The sequence below is a fragment of the Oncorhynchus tshawytscha genome, linkage group LG14, assembly GCF_018296145.1.
Source record: "Oncorhynchus tshawytscha isolate Ot180627B linkage group LG14, Otsh_v2.0, whole genome shotgun sequence".
NCBI classification, from domain to species: Eukaryota; Metazoa; Chordata; class Actinopteri; order Salmoniformes; family Salmonidae; genus Oncorhynchus; species Oncorhynchus tshawytscha.
In genome coordinates this window covers 26,311,058-26,333,673 of record NC_056442.1, presented here as the reverse complement: position 1 = coordinate 26,333,673, position 22,616 = coordinate 26,311,058, and the positions used below count along the sequence as shown (strand labels likewise).

At 44.0% G+C, this 22,616-nt stretch overlaps 2 protein-coding genes across 4 annotated transcripts; both read left to right on the top strand.

Annotated features, from left to right (window-relative positions):
• Positions 1 to 77: 77 nt before the first annotated feature.
• On the top strand, positions 78 to 6,082 carry LOC112266872 (delta(3,5)-Delta(2,4)-dienoyl-CoA isomerase, mitochondrial-like). 2 transcript variants are annotated; one of them, XM_024444763.2, is made up of 8 exons: positions 78 to 1,266; positions 2,916 to 3,071; positions 3,180 to 3,225; positions 3,387 to 3,451; positions 4,588 to 4,658; positions 4,785 to 4,856; positions 4,933 to 4,977; positions 5,255 to 6,075. In XM_024444763.2, exons 2-7 carry the CDS (start codon positions 2,958 to 2,960, stop codon positions 4,967 to 4,969), a joined length of 405 nt encoding a protein of 134 aa, XP_024300531.1. In that variant the 5' UTR covers positions 78 to 1,266; positions 2,916 to 2,957; the 3' UTR covers positions 4,970 to 4,977; positions 5,255 to 6,075. The 2 variants fall into 2 exon arrangements, with proteins under 2 accessions (XP_024300531.1, XP_042153172.1); XM_042297238.1 differs by lacking the exon at positions 4,785 to 4,856 and having other exon boundaries at positions 5,255 to 6,082.
• A 33-nt stretch (positions 6,083 to 6,115) lies between these two features.
• On the top strand, positions 6,116 to 13,983 carry LOC112266870 (thymus-specific serine protease-like). Of its 2 annotated transcripts, none has more exons than XM_024444756.2 (12): positions 6,116 to 6,271; positions 7,589 to 7,764; positions 8,176 to 8,275; positions 8,494 to 8,623; positions 8,900 to 9,023; positions 9,105 to 9,182; positions 9,353 to 9,400; positions 9,561 to 9,845; positions 10,627 to 10,768; positions 11,907 to 12,086; positions 13,022 to 13,176; positions 13,460 to 13,983. In XM_024444756.2, exons 1-12 carry the CDS (start codon positions 6,211 to 6,213, stop codon positions 13,517 to 13,519), a joined length of 1,539 nt encoding a protein of 512 aa, XP_024300524.1. In that variant the 5' UTR covers positions 6,116 to 6,210; the 3' UTR covers positions 13,520 to 13,983. The 2 variants fall into 2 exon arrangements, with proteins under 2 accessions (XP_024300524.1, XP_042153170.1); XM_042297236.1 differs by lacking the exon at positions 6,116 to 6,271 and adding an exon at positions 7,278 to 7,315 and having other exon boundaries at positions 13,460 to 13,982.
• Positions 13,984 to 22,616: the final 8,633 nt, after the last annotated feature.

Genomic DNA, 22,616 nt, shown 5'->3' with positions numbered 1-22,616 from the left:
TTCTAACGTTATCCTGTATTTGTTCTGTTAAATTATTTTCCCCATAATTGGATAGAAACGCTAATCTATCCTGCCCCATTGAATGCTTTTTTTTTAAGCCTTCCTCCATCCCGTAACTCAAATGTTACGGCGCTTAAAATAATGGAACAGATATTGAGTGTCGTTTTTACAGCATGGGTTCTTTGTTCACACTAATAGTGAACACCTTTGTCTGCTTTTCTGTATATTTTTTTGCATTAGGCTAGCTGTGAACAACAATACTTGACGGTCAGTTAGCTGCGGTACTACAACTGACAAGTCACGTTAGACCGACTGCGCCTTTCGTTTGTTTCCTTACTCTCTTGATTTAGTCAAATGGCAATACCATTATTTACCCGATCAGCGCTCATGAAAAGTGTACAGGATTGAGTGTAAGATGCATGGGGTTGTCCGATCTAAAACGTCGCTAACTTTAGCTAAATGTATGTTTTGTGCACAGGTCGCATCCATTCAATTAGCAAGGCTAGCCACCTGACATCAGGAAAAGTCATTGGCAACATAATTATTGGAGACCGGGACCAGATTCTCTAGCTAGCTACTGTAGTTAACTAATTTGGCTATAGATTATTACTTAGATGTCAACACTTGGCTAAATTGCTAGCTAATACTAAACTGTTTTGTTAGCGTCTTGGCTAAGTAGGTGAAAGTTGAATACCATGCAACACTATTCTGTATAGGGGTGGATAGCAAGGTGGTTAAGCAGGTCTTAGGTCAAAAACAGTGCAAATAACTTGAACTATGTTGCTCTAATTCAATTAATTTTTCTTAGAATACAAATTAAATACAATCAACCCTGTTCCCTACCTCTCATTTGGGTGCTGATCATTAGACAGGAGTCTGTGGCTACCTGGTCTCAGTGCTGTAAGGGCCTTTTCTTCTCCTGGGGGCCCCACTCCTCCTTTTACCACCCTGTCTGTTAGTCCACCTGCCACAGTTGTCACTCACGTAGAGCTGCACCGACCAGAGAAACGCAATGCCACGTATAAAGCCTTCTGGGGGTAACACCTGGCCCTAACACCACTACTTGAACACAGCTGAAGCGTTCCTGTTTCTAGTTGTACTTTTGTGTAATCCAGCATTACAGCACTGTTCATGAATTTATGTGAATCCTATATTTCTTAAATGTATTTTCTCTCAGAGAAATGGTGGAGTGCTTTACACAGATAGCTGTGGACCTGGATTGCCGGGTGGTGGTTGTCTCAGATGCTGGAGAAGTTTTCACAGCTGGTAAGATGTTTCCCAAAGGCTTACAATTGTCTCATGTTGAACTGGGTGATGCTTATCAATAGGATGTACCAGCAATATACCAAACATAACAGGAAAAAAATATACACTGCTCAAAATAAAGGGAACACTAAAATAACACATCCTAGATCTGAAAGAATGAAATATTCTTATCAAATACTTTCTTTACATAGTTGAATGTGCTGACAAAATCACACAAATGATCGATGGAAATCAAATTTATCAACCCATGGGGGTCTGGATTTGGAGTCACACTCAAAATTAAAGTGGAAAACCACACTACAGGCTGATCCAACTTTGATGTAATGTCCTTAAAACAAGTCAAAATGAGGCTAAGTAGTGTGTGTGGCCTCCACCTGCCTGTATGACCTCCCTACAATGCCTGGGCATGCTCCTGATGAGGTGGCAGATGGTCTCCTGAGGGATCTCCTCCCAGACCCGGACTAAAGCATCCGCCGACTCCTGGACAGTCTGTGGTGCAACGTGGCATTGGTGGATGGAGCGAGACATGATGTCCCAGATGTGCTCAATTGGATTCAGGTCTGGGGAAAGGGCGGCCAGTCCATAGCATCAATGCCTTCCTCTTGCAGGAACTGCTTACATACTCCAGCCACGTGAGGTATAGCATTGTCTTGCATTAGGAGGAACCCAGGGCCAACCGCACCAGCATATGGTCTCACAAGGGGTCTGAGGATCTCATCTCGGTACCTAATGGCAGTCAGGCTACCTCTGGTGAGCACATGGAGGGCTGTGCGGCCCCCCAAAGAAATGCCACCCCACACCATGACTGACCCACCGCCAAACCGGTCATGCTGGAGGATGTTGCAGGCAGCAGAACGTTCTCCACGGCGTCTCCAGACTCTGTCACGTCTGTCACATGTGCTCAGTGTGAACCTGCTTTCATCTGTGAAGAGCACAGGGCACCAGTGGCGAATTTGCCAATCTTGGTGTTCTCTGGCAAATGCCAAACGTCCTGCATGGTGTTGGGCTGTAAGCACAACCCCCACCTGTGGACGTCGGGCCCTCATACCACCCTCATGGAGTCTGTTTCTGACCGTTTGAGCAGACACATGCACATTTGTGGCCTGCTGGAGGTCATTTTGCAGGGCTCTGGCAGTGCTCCTCTTGCTCCTCCTTGCACAAAGGTGGAGGTAGCGTTCCTGCTGCTGGGTTGTTGCCCTCCTACGGCCTCCTCCACATCTTCTGATGTACTGGCCTGTCTCCTGGTAGCGCCTCCATGCTCTGGACACTACGCTGACAGACACAGCAAACCTTTTTGCCACAGCTCACATTGATGTGCCATCCTGGATGAGCTGCACTACCTGGGCCACTTGTATGAGTTGTAGACTCCGTCTCATGCTACCACTAAAGTGAAAGCACCGCCAGCAAGTGACCAAAACATCAACCAGGAAGCATAGGAACTGAGAAGTGGTCTTTGGTCACCACCTGCAGAACCACTCCTTTATTGGGGCTGTCTTGCTAATTGCCTATAATTTCCACCTGTTGTCTAGCATGTGAGATTTATTGTCAATCAGTGTTGCTTCCTAAGTGGATAGTTTGATTTCACAGAAGTGTGATTGACTTCGTGTTACATTGTGTTGTTTAAGTGTTCCCTTTATTTTTTTGAGCAGTGTATATATTTCGGATTATGACTGCGTGTAGGCGTTGACTTCATGGACATGGCCAGTGAAGTCTTAAAGCCTGAGGGGGACGGCATGGCCAGGACTTCCTGGAACATGCGACGCATCATCGCCATGTACCAGGAAACCTTCACCGTCATTGAGAAGGTCTATATGAACTTGTGAAATACTTACTCATGTACAATATGTTAGGGATTGATAGTGGACAAGTAGGCAAATGCATTCTCTCTCTTTCCACCATCCCCTTTCTTGTAGTGTCTGAAGCCTGTGGTTGTGGCAGTGCAGGGAGCTTGTGTTGGAGGTGAGCTTTGGGGGTGTATTGCTGATTTGCTTGTGACTGTGAAGTCTTGCAAAAGCTTTCATATATTATTCATTCTTTCCAAATGTGATTCTCTTCTCCCGTGAAGGTGTTCTGCAATAAAACTGTAACGGCTTGTCATGCTATAACGTGTGTTCCGTTAGGGGTGGATCTGATCACAGCCTGTGATATCCGTCTCTGCACTCAGGATGCCTGGTTTCAGGTGAAGGTAAGTGGTCTTAAATATCCCCAATGATCAACTCCATGAGGACCAGGGGACATCTAAAGGCCTGTACAGACTGTACATCGGATGCAGCCTTTTAAGATTATCACGTCACACTGCGATGTAACCAAATCAAAGTCTTTATATCAACCTGGCCAGATTGAACAATTTGCTTCAGTTCTGTCTTCATTCTGCGATTGGCTTGCGAGGCTATGTCAGCCGACATCAACTGCAGCTGTGTATTTAATCTGCACATGTGCCTGCAGCGCAAGCCTAACTATGCTTATGTGCAGAAAACTTAAAGTAGGTGTCTTGGAAATAGTTTTCACATAGAAACTTTATATGTCCGAACTCTGAATCAAATACACTTCCCCAAAATAACAATGTCACTGTGGTAGAATGCTTATTTTGATTGGCGATTTTGAGCATTTATCAAAATCCCATCAGGTAACCTGATTTCAAATGTCATGTAAACCAGATTATTAGGGAAATTGCTCTTCTTGCACAGCATGTAAATGTTTACATCAAACTATTATATTAATCTGGCTATTCACTCGTATTATTGGGTGCACACTCAGTGTTCCTATTGGTCAATCACCACGATCGGCTCGTAACATCAGCCACACTACATGATAAAGGCAAAACAAATCTGACACTGCCAGAACTTTGTCGGACCGCACCAGTGGATGCTGCTGAGGGGAGGACGGCTCATAATGGCCGGAATGAGGTGAACGGAATAGTATCAAACATGTTTTTGTGTGTTTGATTCTATTCACTCCATTTCAGCCATTATTTTGAGCAGTCCTCCCCTCAGCAGCCTCCGCTGGACCGCACGTAGTGGTACTTAATCGGCAGACCTAGACCCTGTCACACCGAACGAGCCGAGACGTCCAACAATCGTTTACGACCTAAGAATTTGCCCACGACGTGGACAGTTTGTCTGGGACTGCAAAATCGCTGCATAAAAGGGCTAAAATCGCACCGTCTACAATGGCCCACACTGGTAGCTGCTTTCATGTGTTTTCTGTAGCAGCCCCCAGGGGGACTCTCATAGTAAAGGATAGGCAGAATGATGAGAAAAATGTACATGTGCATTCTGCAATGTATCTCTGAGTGATGTGAAAGGTCTGCCTCTCTTACAGGAAGTGGATATTGGCCTAGCAGCTGATGTTGGCACTCTGCAGCGCCTACCTAAAGTCATTGGGAGCCGCAGGTAAGAGCAAGCATTTGATATGCTTTCATTACAACACAATGCTGCGTGGTAGTCCCTTAGCTTGCATACATACACCCAGGAACACTGAGTGCTGCCAAGTATTGTATAATCTTACTGCCTCTCCAGCCTGGTGAATGAGTTGGCTCTGACAGCGAGGAAGATGTATGCTGATGAGGCCAAGGAAAGTGGATTAGTCAGGTATGGATACAATGCGTGCGGATTTGTTGCGTATGCGTGTTGGTTTTGTGTATTCATACACTCTTTCCCTGTGTAGCCGCGTATTTCCGACCACAGTGTGGCAGAGGGCCTGAACTACATGGTGAGGCTAAATACTACAAGGATGCTCACAACACCACACACATCAGCATGGAAACAACACAGGCTAACAAAAACACAAACCCAGATAACCATGGGTCTCTTAAACAAGTGTAGTTTTCTGATAAGGTGGGTGGGTAACTCTGTATCCTACCAGGGGGCACATTTTATAAAGTAGATATCATTGGAAGACCAAAATCTGACATGTAAAAAAATAAATAATAATTGAATGAATTATTCACTGAAACAAGAGTTCAGTCTCTCTTTCCTTCGGTCTTCAGGCAACGTGGAACATGAGCATGCTGCAGATGGAGGATGTCATGAAGTCAGCTGTGGCCTCCATGGAGAAGAAGAGTCCTAAAACAATAACTTTCTCCAGGCTCTGAAGCTGAGCTGCAGAAAGAGGCCGGAGTTCAACTTTTCTTGGAAAAGTCAGGGGGAGAAGGGGAATGGATGGAGGGGTGGTGTAGAAAGTTAAATGAAAGGAATTCCTTTATCTACTTAACCATAGTCAAATGAACTAGTGTATACAATTGTTATGTCTCTGCGTCCAGTATAATGGAAGTTAGATGTAGTTTGAGGCGTTTGATAAAGGGCCATTGCCAAAATTATCAACTATCAATTTATAAACAAATGTAAAAATGATCTCTTTTGCCTCCTGACTGCATATGTTTGTGTGTTGGTGCCTTTTTGTCTGTATGAATCCCCCAAAGCAGAGCTGTCTGTAAAGATGTGTTATTGTCCTCTCTTGCTGGCTCTGCATGCAGGATTCAGGTTGGATACTCTACCAACCACCCTCACACTCTTGCAAATGTACATAAATGATTGCATCATAAAAATAGAAATGAACTGAGCCAAAGTGCCCTGTTTCTACATGTTAAGTGTTTGTGCTGAGTTTGATGCTTTGAGCATACAATTCAAAACCTAAATATGAAACTTAAGCATCTTTCACCAAGCAAATGCTCATAGCGTCGCGTTCCAGTTTGGACCACTGCCACCATTGGAGGAGATATGCCTATTGCCCAGACTCACTTGCCGAGTCTTCATTATGCTCAATTGCCAACTTGTTGACTATAAATACGCACAGTGGGCATCCGGGGAGCCATGGGGTGGGTGGATTAAAAAATTTGGTCACGCCTTAAAAGCAGAAATTCTCCTTGCATTGAGACGGCAAGGTGGTCTGACCATAGTGTAGACCTATATCAGTAGGTCAGAGGTCGTCGTTGGAGGCCTGAAGATGCTTTTGTCTCCCAGCCGTTGTATCATCCTTCTTCTCCTTATCAACTCCGTCTATTCTGGTACGTTAACGATCCATAATGACCTGAGCATTTAAAAAAAAAAATAACTTAAATGATCAGATTCATGAGATGGCAAAGTGGGGTAGGTTGATGAACCCTTGTTTCTAGGAAACCATACACAAAATTAATAATTTAAACAAATATTTAGGAAGATGTCATTTCATGAAGAAACCACATGGAACAAGTGGTAAGCAAGTTGGGTTTAAAAAAAAAATGTTTTTCACCAAGTTAAAGTATTCTGTTAGAGGTTTCATGATGCTTGTATTGAAACAAAAGTTGATCATTTTAAGATTGTTTATACATCAGCTGTGGTCTCTTAAAGCTTCAATATTAGGTCCTAAACCTAGCATGAAAGTGCATCCTTGTATCTCTATGGGCTAATATAATATACACTTTGGTCAAATATAATTTTTTATGTATAGGCCTATAGTTTTAAATATTGAGGTGAATCCATAAAATTGTAGAACGAAATGTGAAAGATAATTGTAGTAATTGTTATGGAGTGGAATATGTGCACATTCTGATTTTCAAGTTTTAGGAGGCTCTCGTGGTTTGACCAACAACTACGCGCGTAATTTAGCTCTATATGCGTCTTTACGCGCAACTACAAACAATTGATCTAATCGTATTATCTCTATCTTTGCCCGTCCTCTGTCCCTCTCGTCTTTTGCAGTGGTGTAAAGTACTTAAGTAAAAATACTTTAAAGTACTACTTAAGTAGTTTCGGGGGGTGTCTATACTTGACTATTTATATTTTTGACAACTTTCCTTTTACTTCACTACATTCCTAAAGAAAATACTGTACTTTTTACTCCATACATTTGCCCTTACAACCCAAAGAACTCATTACATTTTGAATGCTTAGCAGGACAGGAAAAGTGTGAAATTCACGCGCTTATCAAGAGAACACGTGGTCATCAGTACTGTCTATGGCCTGACGGACTCACTAAACACAAATGCATCTTTTGTAAATAACGTCTCAGTGTTGGAGTCTGCCCCTGGCTATCCGTACATTTTAAAAACAAGAACATGGCGCCGTCCGATGTAAGAAATTTGAAATGATTTATACTTTTACTTTTGATATTTAAGTATATTTTAGCAATTAAAAATACTTTTGATACTTAAGTGTATTTTAACAATTAAATTGACTTTTGATACCAAATGCTTTTAAACTTTTACTCAAGTAGTATTTTACTGGGTGACTTTTACTTGAGTAACTTTCTATTAAGGTATCTAAACTTGACTCAAGTATAACAATTGTGTACTTTTTCCACCACTGGTCTTTTGATATGTCATATCACATTTTATATTTCATAGGACGAGTTCTGAGGAAGATTAAGGAGCGCGTGCGTAAAATTCAGTATGAAAAAGCGAAGATGAATGTGCTGATGAGCGCAGTCAACGGGCATAAACCCATATGCGAAGTGAGAGACGGGAAAATTCACCAACCCCTGGACCACTTCGACAGTCAAAACGATGAAACCTTTCCTCAGGTGATGCACCATCGAAACATGCACCGACAGTGAGGTCCAAAAGTATTTGTACAGTTACATATTTGTTGTTGTTTTGGCTCTGTTCTCCAGAACTTTTGATTTTAAATAGTACAAAGACTATGAGGTCAACGTGCAGACTGTCAGCTTTCACTTGAGGGTATTTTCATCCATAGGGTGACAGCACTTTTTGTACATAGCCCCCCCATTTTAGGGAACCAAAAGTATTAGGACACATTCACTTATATGTGTATTTAAATATTCAAAGGTGTAGTATTTGGTGTCATTCCTAGCATGCAATGACTACAGCCTGTGACTAGAAACTTGTTGAATGCATTTGCAGTTTGTTTTGTTGTTCTCTTATTCTCTCGCTTCCTTTCCCTTTCTCTCACCCTCTCTCTCTCTCTCTCTCAGAGGTTTTTAGTGAATGAAGCCTATTGGGAGCGTCCTCATGGCCCAGTGTTCCTGTTCATCGGAGGGGAGGGCCCCATCTCTGAATTCGATGTGCTGGCAGGTAAACACAAATCTCCCCCATCACGCTCTTAAGTAATATGAAAAGAAAGTGGAAATGCATTGACACGATAAGTTAGGCTTACATAGGTGTTATGAATATGATACTTGTATTTAGTTACAAGTCAATGCCTGTTCTTTGGTTTTTGTCTTGTTGATACCTCTACCAACTCTTAACCTCCCCCTTTTTCTCCCCTGCTCCTGCTTTGTGTGTATCTGTAGGCCACCATGTGGACATGGCTGAGGAGCACAGGGCCCTGCTTGTGGCCCTGGAGCATCGTTTCTACGGCGAGAGCATCAACAAAGACGGCCTGGAGACTGAGAACCTGGGAGACCTGTCCAGCCAGCAGGCGTGAGTACTGGCGGGAGGAGGGAGTCAATGTGATGACGTTGAATCAATGTGGAAAACTGATTGGATTTGCAGAAAGTCATCAATGTGAGGGAATTTAGCATTTTTTTTCACCCACCTTTGAACCTAAATCCAATGGCATGGTGAATTTTTGTGGGATTTCATGTTGAATTCACATTAGTTGACAACTCAACCAAATGTAAATGCTGAGCGCTTTTGAGTGTGCTTGAATTGGGCAGAGATTAAATTTAATTTTCTCTGCCATCTCTTGGTTTCCAGTCTCGCCGACATCGCAGAATTCCATCAATACATCAGCGATCGCTTTGACCTCTCCGACAAAAATACCTGGATCAGCTTCGGAGGTTCCTATGCTGGGGCCTTGTCTGCCTGGCTCAGGGGAAAGGTCTTTATTTATACTTAGGACTGGACAGCAGTGTTACATGGTAATAATAGTAAATCATGTTCTCTGTTCCTGCTCTTCCAGTTCCCCCACCTGGTCTACGGTGCTGTGGCCTCCTCCGCTCCTGTCAAAGCCAAACTGGACTATTCCGCCTTCAACAAAGTAAAGATCTCATCATTAGTACTACTTGTAGTAGTAGTATTGGTACCAGTAGTAATAATAGTAATAGTAGTAGTCGTAGACATACTAGTAACTGTTAATAGCATGGTAGATGTGATGTTCAGCTGTACAGACAAACGGTGGAAACAAACTGTGGTGTTGCTCTCTTCTAGGTGGTGGGTCTAAGTCTTGCAGACGAGGACGTTGGAGGTTCAGATAAGGTTTGAGAACATTTACAGTAGATGTGGGCGCTTGAAATCATGTGTTGGAGTGTCTGACTGTATGAGTCTTCTGCTGTGTGATTTGACTCTCTGTCTCCTTGTTACTGTCTCTCTCTCTCTGCTGTCTCTCCACCCCCCTCTTTCTCGCTCTCTCCTTCAGTGTGTGGGGGACATCTGGGAGGCCTTTGCTGCCGTGGAGGCCGCCCTGTTTGCGGGGAACGCCACTGAGGTTGGGAAGGACTTTGGGTGCTGTGAGACTCCTGAGGATCTGGAGGACCAGATTGAGCTGATGCAGAGCCTGGCTGACATCGTCATGGGAACTGTGGCGTACAACGAGGAGGGGGGCATCCTGACTATTGAGGAGCTCTGTGACATCATGACCAATGAGACAGAGACCTTCAATTCGGAGACTGAGGCCTACGACCGGCTGATCAAACTGGTGCAGGTATTAGGTGTATTGTACATATTCAAACACATGCACACACAAATGTATGCACACACACACATATACACACACACAATCAGTTGTACACCTGACCCCCCCACACATCCCCCCCACACACACACACACACAGCCCCACACCCCACACACAGCCCCCACCCCCCACACAAGCACAGCCCCACACACACACACACACACACACACATACACACAGCCACACACATACACACACACACACACAGCCTCACACACACACACACACACACACACACACACACACACACACACACACACACACACACACACACACACACACACAGCCTCACACACACACACACACACACACACACACACACACACACACACACACAGCCTCACACACACACACACACACAACACACACACACACACACACACAGCACACACACACACACACACACACACACACAGCCACACACACACACACCACACACACACACACACACACACACACACACACCTCACACACACACCTCACACACACACACACACACACACACACACACACACACACACACACACACACACACACACACACACACACACACACACACACACACACACACACACACACACACACACACACACACACACACACAGCCCCACAGTGACAATTCTTTGATTAACCAGCAGAGGGCTGTATTGAACTACAGTTGTGCATCCCCAAGCCTTGACTGATGCAGAACAGTCAGAACACTGTTACTGTGTTTGTGTGCATGCATATTTATGTGTGTGCGTTTATTAGATAGACCGTGCCACTGGCAAGGAGCCCTGTCTGGATGCGTCCCACAAACAGACCATCAAAGACTTGAGTGACACCAATCTGGACTCTGCCTACAATGGAGAGAGACAGTGGTACTACCAGACCTGCACCGAGTTCGGCTTCTGTGAGTAACACTCCACCACACAACACCGTCAGTCCTAGAGGAGAAACAGTGAGGTCCGAAATTATTCATGCCTTTTGATGAAGATGAACAATAATGACCACATAAAATAAATAATTCAGTATGCAAAAAAAATATGGGAAATTATATTATTTTATACTAAATCAATTGCTCAAGAGAAAGAGATTTTGTTTACCAAGTAATGCATTTTTTTCTCTAGAAGGTAGTAGTCTAAATGATTCACACCCCTAATAATTATTATAGATAAACTAATCAAATGTTTAGTATTTGGTCGCATATCACTACATCAAGCTTGTGACTCTACAAACTTGTTGGATGTATTTTCAGTTCGTTCTGGTTGTTTCAGATTATTTTGTGCCCTATAGAAATGAATGGTAAATAACATTGTGTCATTTTGGAGTCACTTTATTATAAATAAGAATAGATAATAAGAATGTTTCTAAACACATCTACAGTAATGTGGATGCTACCATGATTAGGGATCATTCTGAAAGAATCGTGAATAATGATGATTGAGAACATTACAGAGGGCCAAAGATCATACCCCCAAGTTATGCTAACCTCCCCTGTTATTGGGAGCATCCACATTACTGTAGAAGCATTTCGCGACACTCGCATTAACATCTGCTAACCATGTGTATGTGACCAATAAAATATGATTTGATATGGGACCAAATACTATTCGTGTAAAATAATATAATTTCCCCATATTTTTTGTAGCATAGCTCAGTATTTGAATAATGTATTGCTCATCTTTATCAAGGATGTCAATCATTTTGAATCCCACTACATTTACCAAGCTCAAGTCTAGTATAAGTATTAGTATAACCGAGGTAGATGCTTCAGTCAGGGAGTTGACTGCTCACGCCACTGGAGGGTAAAGAAAAACAGGTCCAGAGTTCATTTCCCCCTAAGCAGCACCTTCATAAGCCCAGTGCATTAACACCAGCTGTACAAAGCTCCCACTCTTTAGTACAGTATCACTCATTATAAGATCAGTATTACTATATGCCCATAGCCACTCAGCTGTATCTTACATTACAGAAATAGAACTACCGACCATCATCCAATAGGAATTCATTGTATTTGTATGGCTTACCTCATTGTTTTGTTGTGACAGACCAGACGTGTGAGGACGCCAGCTGTCCCTTCTCCCGCATGCTGACCCTGCAGGCTCAGACCGACCTGTGTCCTGAGGTGTTCAACATCCCCCAGCACAGTCTGCCTGGACACATCGCCTTCACCAACAAGTACTATGGAGGAGACCACCCCGACACCGACAGGGTGCTCTATGTCAACGGTGAGCAGAGACTTCACAGATAAATACAGTAGATAAGGGATACCTTGTCAGCTGCACAACTGAATTCATTCAGCTGAAATGTGTCTTCAGTATTTAAACCCAACCCCCCTGAATCAGATTTTTCCACCTTGCTGGTTCTGGGATTCGAACAAGCAACCTTTCGGTTACTTGCCCAACCACTAGATAGATAGATAGATAGATAGATAGATAGATAGATAGATAGATAGATAGATAGATAGATAGATAGATAGATAGATAGATAGATAGATAGATAGATAGATAGATAGATAGATAGATAGATAGATAGATAGATAGATAGATAGATAGATAGATAGATAGATAGATAGATAGATAGATAGATAGATAGATAGATAGATAGATAGATAGATAGATAGATAGATAGATAGATAGATAGATAGATAGATAGATAGATAGATAGATAGATAGATAGATAGATAGATAGATAGATAGATAGATAGATAGATAGATAGATAGATAGATAGATAGATAGATAGATAGATAGATAGATAGATAGATAGATAGATAGATAGATAGATAGATAGATAGATAGATAGATAGATAGATAGATAGATAGATAGATAGATAGATAGATAGATAGATAGATGAATGAGGTTGGAGGTTTAAACCCTGACCTCTCATTTCATCATAGTGTAATTTAAACCCACTGGCAGTGAATCAATGTACTGTGTCTATGTGAGTGATTGTGTGACATCAGAGGGGGTTAGTGGGAGGAGGTATAGGAGGATGGGCTCAATGTAATGGCTGGAATGGCATCAATGGAACAGGATCAAAAACATCAAGCGTATGGAAGCCACAATGAGCCCACCCTCCTATAGCTCCTCCCACCAGCCTCCTCTGTGTGACAGTCAGTATATGACCTGTCCTTCTGGTCTGTGACCTGTGACCTCTGTCAGGTGACATTGACCCCTGGCACGAGCTCAGCGTCCTGGAAGAGGACTTGGACAAGGAGGACAAAGACATGACCATCCTCATCGAGGGCACCGCCCACTGTGCCGATATGAACCCCGATGGCGTAGCAGACCGCCCCGCCCTGAAACAGGCACGCAAGGTACGGCACACGGCAGGCTAGACAACACTGAATTGATGTAACTGAGAGAGACATTGACTGTGAGCTTTGGCGGCACATGAAGAAAATGTATGCTTCAGAACTGTACAGTGTGTCTCAATTGAACACTTTGGGCCGGTTTCCCAAAAACAAAAAAGCATGGTCAATGGTCAATAGATTTTTAGTCGAGGACTAATCTTAATCTGTGTCCAGGAAACTGCCCCATAGTCTATATTATTTGAGAACTTCCCATCATCCTGCTCTGTCTTTTGTCTCTGTTTGTCAGGCCATTGAGAGGAAGGTTGCCAAGTGGCTGAAGGAAGCTGCCTGGAAGCTTGTGGGCTGATGGACCCAACGGCAGGTTACCTGATCATCTGACTGTCATGACCATCACTCAGCCCATCAAACTGATCTGACCTGGTTGTACTGCGGTGACCCCTCCTCTTCTTCCTGTAGCTCCGTGCTCATATTACACACGTACCATTACTATAACCACAACTATGGCCCCTACAGCAAATCATTTTATGTGTGTGTGTGTGCATGTGCTTGTTTGTGTGTGGTAAACTTTGGGCAGTGAATCACATGGTCCTGTTTCCTGAGCCCATCTCTTCATGTTTATTCCCATGATGATCATATGACCATTGGGTCAGGTCCTCTAAGGTTCTTTTGGTGGTTTTTCTAATGTTTTTCTTGTGTTTTTCTTCAGTTTTTATAATGTGCTTGAATTCACTCCAGTATATAAGTTTCAGGGCAGGTGGGGCAGAGCCCCACGTGTTTTGAGCCCCACATTTTTAGCTAAAAAATAAAAATAATAATTTGTATTTGTATTTTTTGGACTTATTAATTTTTTTATTTTGGCATTAATACGTGTTATATATCAGTTTGCTAACAATATAAAAAATATCTATAAATTATTGAGTTAATAAAGCAGCACACAAACATGGTCACTATTTTGTTTTCTTGAGTAAATGCAGGTGTTTCAGCCTAGCTCAGAGCTTTCTGTGGTGTTGTGGCAAGCCAGAATAAAATACAGAGCGTCGCACTGCGATTGGCTCAGTGTTCTGTCACTCCTGAGGACACTGCGTCACTGCCAAGTCTAAGGGTAGACCTGACGTCATCGTGATTGAACCTTTTTTTTCTGAGTTCCCAGGTTTCTTGAAAGCACCATAAATCCAGAGAATAGCAGACTGATGACAAAGTTTGATGACTAAATTTGCCCACGAAGGACCACAGCGCCACCTTCCTGTTCAAGTGAGCACAACAAGATGAGTCCAAACATGTATTGTATGCTGCTGCATAAAGGATGTAATATGACAGGGAGATATGTTACTGTAGCTAAGAAAATAATACTAAGTGTATATTGTGTAGTAAGCTGTTAGTAGGCCATGTGCCTCACCCTAATCATTTGGTCTATTTTCACCTCTTAATTTTACACACTGTTCTGACTTGGTGGTGCACATGTAGCCTATAACCTGTTTTTGAGAATATTGTAAGCGCTTCCATGTCTGCTTCTATGCCCCCTTTATTTATCCTATAGTTCTGACTTGGTGTACACTGTAAAGGAGAACCCTGTAATTTTCTGGATTCTGTCGCTGTACATTTCAAAAGTGCAGATCAAATAGTTATATTTTTAAATGTAAATGGTTTAAATTGAACCTTTATTTAACTAGGCAAGTCAGTTAAGAACAAATTCTTAGTTACAATGACGGTCTACCCCTGCCAAACCTGGACGATGCTGGGACAATTGTGCGCTGCCCTATGGGACTCCCAGTCATGGCCGGATGTCATACAGCCTGGATTTGAACCAGGGACTGTAGTGACATCTCTTGTACTAAGATGCAGTGCCTTAGACCGCTGCGCCACTCGGGAGCCCGAGTTTGACTACATCCGTCCTATCTCACTCATTAATGTCTTAATCGAAATTACGGATTGCTTCTTAGCCATTCACTGCAGCCGAGGTGAGTAAAACATTTAAACGTGTTAACCCTCGCAAGGCTGCAGGCCCAGACGGCATCCCCAGCCGCGCCCTCAGAGCATGCGCAGACCAGCTGGCCGGTGTGTTCACGGACATATTCAATCAATCCCTATATCAGTCTGCTGTTCCCACATGCTTCAAGAGGGCCACCGTTGTTCCTGTTCCCAAGAAAGCTAAGGTAACTGAGCTAAACGACTACCGCCCCGTAGCACTCACTTCCGTCATCATGAAGTGCTTTGAGAGACTAGTCAAGGACCACATCACCTCCACCCTACCTGACACCCTAGACCCACTCCAATTTGCTTACCGCCCAAATAGGTCCACAGACGATGCAATCTCAACCACACTGCACACTGCCCTAACCCATCTGGACAAGAGGAATACCTATGTGAGAATGCTGTTCATCGACTACAGCTCGGCATTCAACACCATAGTACCCTCCAAGCTCGTCATCAAGCTCGAGACCCTGGGTCTCGACCCCGCCCTGTGCAACTGGGTACTGGACTTCCTGACGGGCCGCCCCCAGGTGGTGAGGGTAGGCAACAACATCTCCACCCCGCTGATCCTCAACACTGGGGCCCCACAAGGGTGCGTTCTGAGCCCTCTCCTGTACTCCCTGTTCACCCACGACTGCGTGGCCACGCACGCCTCCAACTCAATCATCAAGTTTGCGGACGACACAACAGTGGTAGGCTTGATTACCAACAACGGCCTACAGGGAGGAGGTGAGGGCCCTCGGAGTGTGGTGTCAGGAAAATAACCTCACACTCAACGTCAACAAAACTAAGGAGATGATTGTGGACTTCAGGAAACAGCAGAGGGAACTCCCCCCTATCCACATTGATGGAACAGTAGTGGAGAGGGTAGTAAGTTTCAAGTTCCTCGGCATACACATCACAGACAAACTGAATTGGTCCACTCACACAGACAGCATCGTGAAGAAGGCGCAGCAGCGCCTCTTCAACCTCAGGAGGCTGAAGAAATTCGGCTTGTCACCAAAAGCACTCACAAACTTCTACAGATGCACAATCGAGAGCATCCTGGCGGGCTGTATCACCGCCTGGTACGGCAACTGCTCCGCCCACAACCGTAAGGCTCTCCAGAGGGTAGTGAGGTCTGCACAACGCATCACTGGGGGCAAACTACCTGCCCTCCAGGACACCTACACCACCCGATGTTACAGGAAGGCCATAAAGATCATCAAGGACAACAACCACCCGAGCCACTGCCTGTTCACCCCACTATCATCCAGAAGGCGAGGTCAGTACAGGTGCATCAAAGCTGGGACCGAGAGACTGAAAAACAGCTTCTATCTCAAGGCCATCAGACTGTTAAACAGCCACCACTAACATTGAGTGGCTGCTGCCAACACACTGACTCAACTCCAGCCACTTTAATAATGGGAATTGATGGGAAATGATGTAAAATATATCACTAGACACTTTAAACAATGCTACCTAATATAATGTTTACATACCCTACATTATTCATCTCATATGTATACGTATATACTGTACTCTATATCATCTACTGCATCCTTATGTAATACATGTATCACTAGCCACTTTAACTATGCCACTTTGTTTACATACTCATCTCATATGTATATACTGTACTCGATACCATCTTCTGTATCTTGCCTAAGCTGCTCTGTACCATCACTCATTCATATATCTTTATGTACATATTCTTTATCCCCTTACACTGTGTATAAGACAGTAGTTTTTTTTGTTGGAATTGTTAGTTAGATTACTTGTTGGATTATTACTGCATTGTCGGAACTAGAAGCACAAGCATTTCGCTACACTCGCATTAACATCTGCTAACCATGTGTATGTGACAAATAAAATTTGATTTGATTTGATTTGGATTTATCCGCTTGTTTTCCCCTTATGGGGCGGCAGGTAGCCTAGTGGTTAGAGCGTTGGACTAGTAACCGAAAGGTTGCAAGATCGAATCCCCGAGCTGTCGTTCTTCCCCTCAACAAGGCAGTTAACACACTGTTCTTAGGCCATTATTGAAAATAAGAATTAGTTCTTAGCTAACTTGCCTAGTAAAATTTAAAAAATGATCCCATAGTTTGTACATCTCAATTGTCAGTAGAAACCACATTTGTTTAAGCAAGTCAGCCATATCAGCTATGTTTTTTTTAAAGGCAGCAAATGAGACTGAATGAACTCTGCTGATAGCCAGGTGTAGCAGTGGTAAAGTGTAATTAACGTATTGTTTAGTGTTGTTTAGTGGCTTTGCTGGCATGCATTACTCATTTCATTTTTTAGCCCCACCAAGATTTACATGCTAAAATCGCCACTGATAGGCAGTTTTAGTAATTTGGGAAACACGTATAATGCTGTACACAGTATTTAAGTTTTCTAGCTACATACTATTATAGCTAACCAGAGAGTCTCAGTATAAGATGCCTTTAACATTATCTAGTGTGCAAAGGTTTACAGCCTCTGCACACGGGCATTTTCCTGTGTCTAGATTCAGTGAAGTTATCTCAGACAATGCATCATCTGAATGTACTCTGGATTGCTTTGTAGCTTGTGTTGATCTTTTCAAATCAAATATTTGTCACATGTGCCAAATACACAGGTTTAGACATTATTGTGAAATGCTTACTTACAAGCCCTTAACCGACAATGCAGTTCAAGAAATATAGTTCTTCTTCTCACAATATTTACTAATCAAACTAAAGTAATAAAATTAATAATAATAAATCAAATGAACACAATAAAATAACATAACAATAATGAGGCTATACACAGGGGGTACCGGTACCGAGTCAATGTGCGGGTCTATGGGTTAGTCGAGGAAATTTGTAATGTGATAATAAACAGCGAGTGGCAGCAGTGTAAAAACAAAGGGGGCGGGGGGGCTTATGGCTTGGGGGTAGAAACTGTTAAGGAGCCTTTTGGTCCTAGACTTGGCGCTCCGGTACCGCTTGCTGTGCGGTAGCAGAGAGAACAGTCTACGACTTGGGTGACTGGAGGCTTTGACAATTTTTTTGGCCTTCCTCTGACACTGCCTAGTATATAGGTCCTGGATGGCTGGAAGCTTGGCCCAGTGCGCACTACCGTCTGTAGCGCCTTACTGTCAGATGCTGAGCAGTTGCCATACCAGGCGGACAACTGTCTTGGTGTGTTTGGACCATGATAGTTCGTTGATGATGTGGGCACCAAGGAACTTGAAACTCTCAACCCGCTCCACTTCAGCCCGTCAATGTTAATGGGGCCTGTTCGGCCCTCCTTTTCCCATAGTCCACGATCAACTCCTTTGTCTTGCTCACATTTATGGAGAGGTTGTTGTCCTGGCACCACACTGCCAGGTCTCTGACCTCCTCCTATAGGCTGTCTCATCTTTGTCTGTGATCAGGTCTACCACTGTTGTGTCGTTAGCAAAGTTAATGATGGTGTTGGAGTCGTGCTTGGCCACGCAGTCGTGGGTGAACAGGGAGTACAGGAGGGGACTAAGCACGCACCAATGAGGGGGCCCCGTGTTGAGGATCAGCGTGGTAGATGTGTTCTTGCCTACCCTTACCACCTAGGAGTTAATTTTGTTTAATCCTGTGAGCTTGAAAATGATCATCAGTTTGCTGATAATCTGGTGTCTGATTTCTGTGGATTGCGGGATTTTGTCTTTGACTACAATTAATTTTAAATTCATTTCAACCCAAAAACAGTTGTTAGCATTTTGTTTGTTAGTCCAGTTACTACAATCCCAGAAAAATGTCAGCAGTCGAGTTGTCGAGATGGTGCGCTTCCAGTACAGAGCAAAAACTGTGGTGATTATAAATGATATTGAAATGGCTAAATACTCTTAAAATAGTTTTGAGTAAAATATCCCTTTTTTAATTGTTTTAATCTTTACTCTCAGCAGGGGGCGCTAATGCCATACACATCTACCCAGTCAATGGCAAATATCCAGCAAATAAAAACACTATTGTGTTTGAGTTTGTTTACATGCATGTTTGTGTGGTCTTCATGAATACATTGACGTAAACAATGTGCCTGTATATGTTGAGATATTTAGCACCATGTGTGTCTTTGTGTGTGATTCATTATTTTGCACTGTGGGTGTGTGGGTATCTGATCTGTAAGTGTGTGGATCCTGTCATGTGTGCATCCAAAAGAGTGTGTGTATGTATGTATGTGTCATTTTTTTGTCTACATCATTGTGTGTGTGTGTGTGTTACGAGAGAGGTGAGCAAGAGCCAGTTGTCCCAAGGCCATCTGTTTCCCTGTGGGGTGGAGGGGTGGTGATGGTCCTGCTGCTCAGGCCTGCCCCTCGCTGATTGATGATCTCCACTCCCCCGGATTCGACCAGGTCACGACCTCCCACCACTGACCACCCTACAGAGAGAGCTCAAACACACACGCACCCATGCACACAACTCCTATATTTGTTTATACACTACAGTTTATTTTCTAGTTTACTGGGACACACACACATAATAACACACACACTCTCAAATGTATTATACTTCCATCTACACAGTACCCACCCACATGGACCCTCTCAATGTGAACACACACAGTGTGGCTTCGATTCACTCACACACACACACACACCATTTCCCTTGTGCTTGTCTCTCTGGTGGATGTTTGAATTATAGTTGTGTGGAATGATAAGGTCTTAACTATTTCATGGTTTGGAACTGCAGTGAGTACACACAGTGAGTACAGTACACACAGTGAGTACAGTACACACAGTGAGTACATACAAGGACTATTTGGCATGCATATATTCTTATTCGAATGAAAGGCACACATATGTTATCCAAGACTGGACCAGAGAGAGAGATGATCACGTATTTCCCACAGATCAGAGACCCACAAAGAATTTGAAAACATATCAAACATTGATAAACTCCCATATCTGTTAGGCGAAATACTGCCCTGTGCAGTAAAGGGCAAGAAAAGGACAATCAGGAGCACATTGTAAATACAACCTATCTGTTTATTCATCTGTTCATACTTAAACTACTTGCACATTGTTACGAGACTGTACATAGCCAATAATATAACATTTTAAATATATTATTTTAAAACTTTAGTGAGTAATTTTTAGTAATGTTTCCCTTGTTTATTTCCCTTTGGTTTATTGTCTATTCCATTTGCTTTGACAATGTAAAGAGAGAGAGAGAGAGACCAACCTTCTGAGATACTTGTACATATTAACATTACTATATCACATTTTATACATCTATAGTAATATAGGCCTACACAAATATGACAACACTGTGCTTTTAGGCCTCTGACCAACAAACCCCATATCTGTTACGTTATGTATTTACTATGCACACCGACATACACACACAAACGCAATCAGCAAGCACTGACAGAGCGACAGGGAATGCTTTTTCTCTCTCTCTCCCTCTCTCATTCCCTCCCTCCTCTCATGTCCTCCCTCCTCTCCTGTCCTCTCCCTCCCTCCCTCCTCTCCTGTCCACTCCCTCCCTCCATCCTGTCCTCTCTCTCCCCCTCGCATGTCCTCTCCCTCCTCTCCTGTCCTCTCCCTCCTCTCCTGTCCTCTCCCTCCCCCTCGCCTGTCCTCCCCCTCTCCCTCTGTCCTCTCCCTCCCCCTTTCCTGTCCTCTCCCTCCTCTCCTGTCCTCTCCCTCCCTCCCTCCCTCCTCTCCTCTCCTGTCCTCTCCCTCCCCCTCGCCTGTCCTCTCCCTCCGCCTCGCCTGTCCTCTCCCTCCCCCTCGCCTGTCCTCCCCCTCGCCTGTCCTCTCCCTCCCCTTCGCCTGTTCTCTCCCTCCTCCTCGCCTGTCCTCTCCCTCCCCCTCGCCTGTCCTCTCCCTCCCCCTCGCCTGTCCCCTCCCTCCTCTCCTCTCCCTCCCCCCCCTCGCCTGTCCTCTCCCCCCTCTCGCCTGTCCTCTCCCTCCCCCTCGCCTGTCCTCTCCCTCCCCCTCGCCTGTTCTCTCCCTCCCCCTCGCCTGTCCTCTCCCCCCTCGCCTGTTCTCTTGATCAATGAGTAAGTTCCAGAGCCACTACTATTAATCAGAGCCTATCGGCTATCTGTCTCCCACAACAACCAATCACAGCAGCCCGACAGCTGGCCCATGACAAATGGAGCTGGGGGAGGGGGGGGGCACTTTATCTGATCTTAGTCAGGTCACAGCACATCTGCGCTTACTGTTGATTCAAGATGATGATTGAAAAAGCACACAATAATATACACACAAGTGCATAGACAAGTGCACGCTCAGCCACCTTTAAGAGCGCGCACAACCACACACATGCACACGCATGCATGCACACATTTGGACACAAATAAAAGGACACAGCACACACATTAACTCACATACATTTGGTGCTGCATAAAAGGACATCCGTGTATGTAGCCGTAAAGGGACGTTTCCTAGTTTGCATTCCACTGCATCCTCTAGTGCTGTACTTGAAAAATGAATCTGTCACTTGAGGAAGAACTGATCAATGATTCCATGTTCAGCTTGTCTGTTGTTAGGGGTAAACAAACCATGTTCTGTTTCCATGCTGACAGTTCTGAAAAACATTCTCAAACAAACACAGATAGACAGCCCCCCCACACACACACACACATATATACAAATGTATACACACACACTCCCTTCTTGGCCTATGGGCTCCCTAATGCACAGGAGGGCCAATGAGGAGAGCACTCTCTAATTGACTCTGCTTTGTGTACAGTTTTGTTCCTGTTCTCGTGACTGTCTGTGTTGTTACTGAACCTCCAGTCTCCGCTGCATCGTAGAACTACACAATGGCTGTTTCCTGATCATATCTCCTGAAGTGTACACACGCTCACTACTTCTCACAAATCTAAAGACATTGGATTGGTCGAGGCATGGGTTAGAGGGAGGTTTGGCCATATTTCTATATACCCGTAATTTTCTTTCAAATCAGTGGAGGAATGTGAACAAGTGCACACTTTGGGAGGAAGGAGAGAGGTGTCCCACTGTCAATGCAGCCAACAGTCACTCTTGTAACGGGGCTAAACACAACTGTAAACAGTATGATCAACCTGCTGGTTCTGCTAGGGCCTCCGTCCTCAAACCTGAGCCTCGATCAAAATAAATAAATGTTTCCTTTGCATCATGACCCATCGCCCAAGATCCATTCAGATATGATTGTTAAGATCAGATGGCATCTCTTGACATTACTTACATTTCTAGCCTGGGTTATCATGGCTCTGGGAGATCTTAATGTGTGACGCAGACCAGGTTCCCGTCAGATTTATGGACCTCTTGACTTCCCTTCTTTCCTTTGCCCCTCTCTTTCTTCTCCCCACATCTGTCCATCTATCATCCCCATGGCCAATGGAAGAGAATTAATCCCTCCATCCCATACCTCACTATCCTGGACAGATGAGAATGTGGAGGAGGGGAGAGAGAGAGGAGAGGCTTGGATTAGCTTTCATAATATTTCTCCAACATTGAGGGGGAAAACGAGAGTCAAATTACACATAATATATGCAGGGTTATT

What these genes read in the sequence shown, in the direction of transcription:
- LOC112266870 (XM_024444756.2), top strand. Translation starts at nt 6,211, where the DNA reads ATGCTTTTGTCTCCCAGCCGTTGTATCATCCTTCTTCTCCTTATCAAC. An exon ending in CTGCCTGGCTCAGGGGAAAG is followed by an intron (nt 9,024 to 9,104) that starts GTCTTTATTTAT and finishes CTGCTCTTCCAG; the next exon opens with TTCCCCCACCTGGTCTACGG. An exon ending in ACGTTGGAGGTTCAGATAAG is followed by an intron (nt 9,401 to 9,560) that starts GTTTGAGAACAT and finishes TCTCTCCTTCAG; the next exon opens with TGTGTGGGGGACATCTGGGA.
- LOC112266872 (XM_024444763.2), top strand. Translation starts at nt 2,958, where the DNA reads ATGGACATGGCCAGTGAAGTCTTAAAGCCTGAGGGGGACGGCATGGCC. An exon ending in CCTTCACCGTCATTGAGAAG is followed by an intron (nt 3,072 to 3,179) that starts GTCTATATGAAC and finishes CCTTTCTTGTAG; the next exon opens with TGTCTGAAGCCTGTGGTTGT. An exon ending in AAGGAAAGTGGATTAGTCAG is followed by an intron (nt 4,857 to 4,932) that starts GTATGGATACAA and finishes TTCCCTGTGTAG; the next exon opens with CCGCGTATTTCCGACCACAG.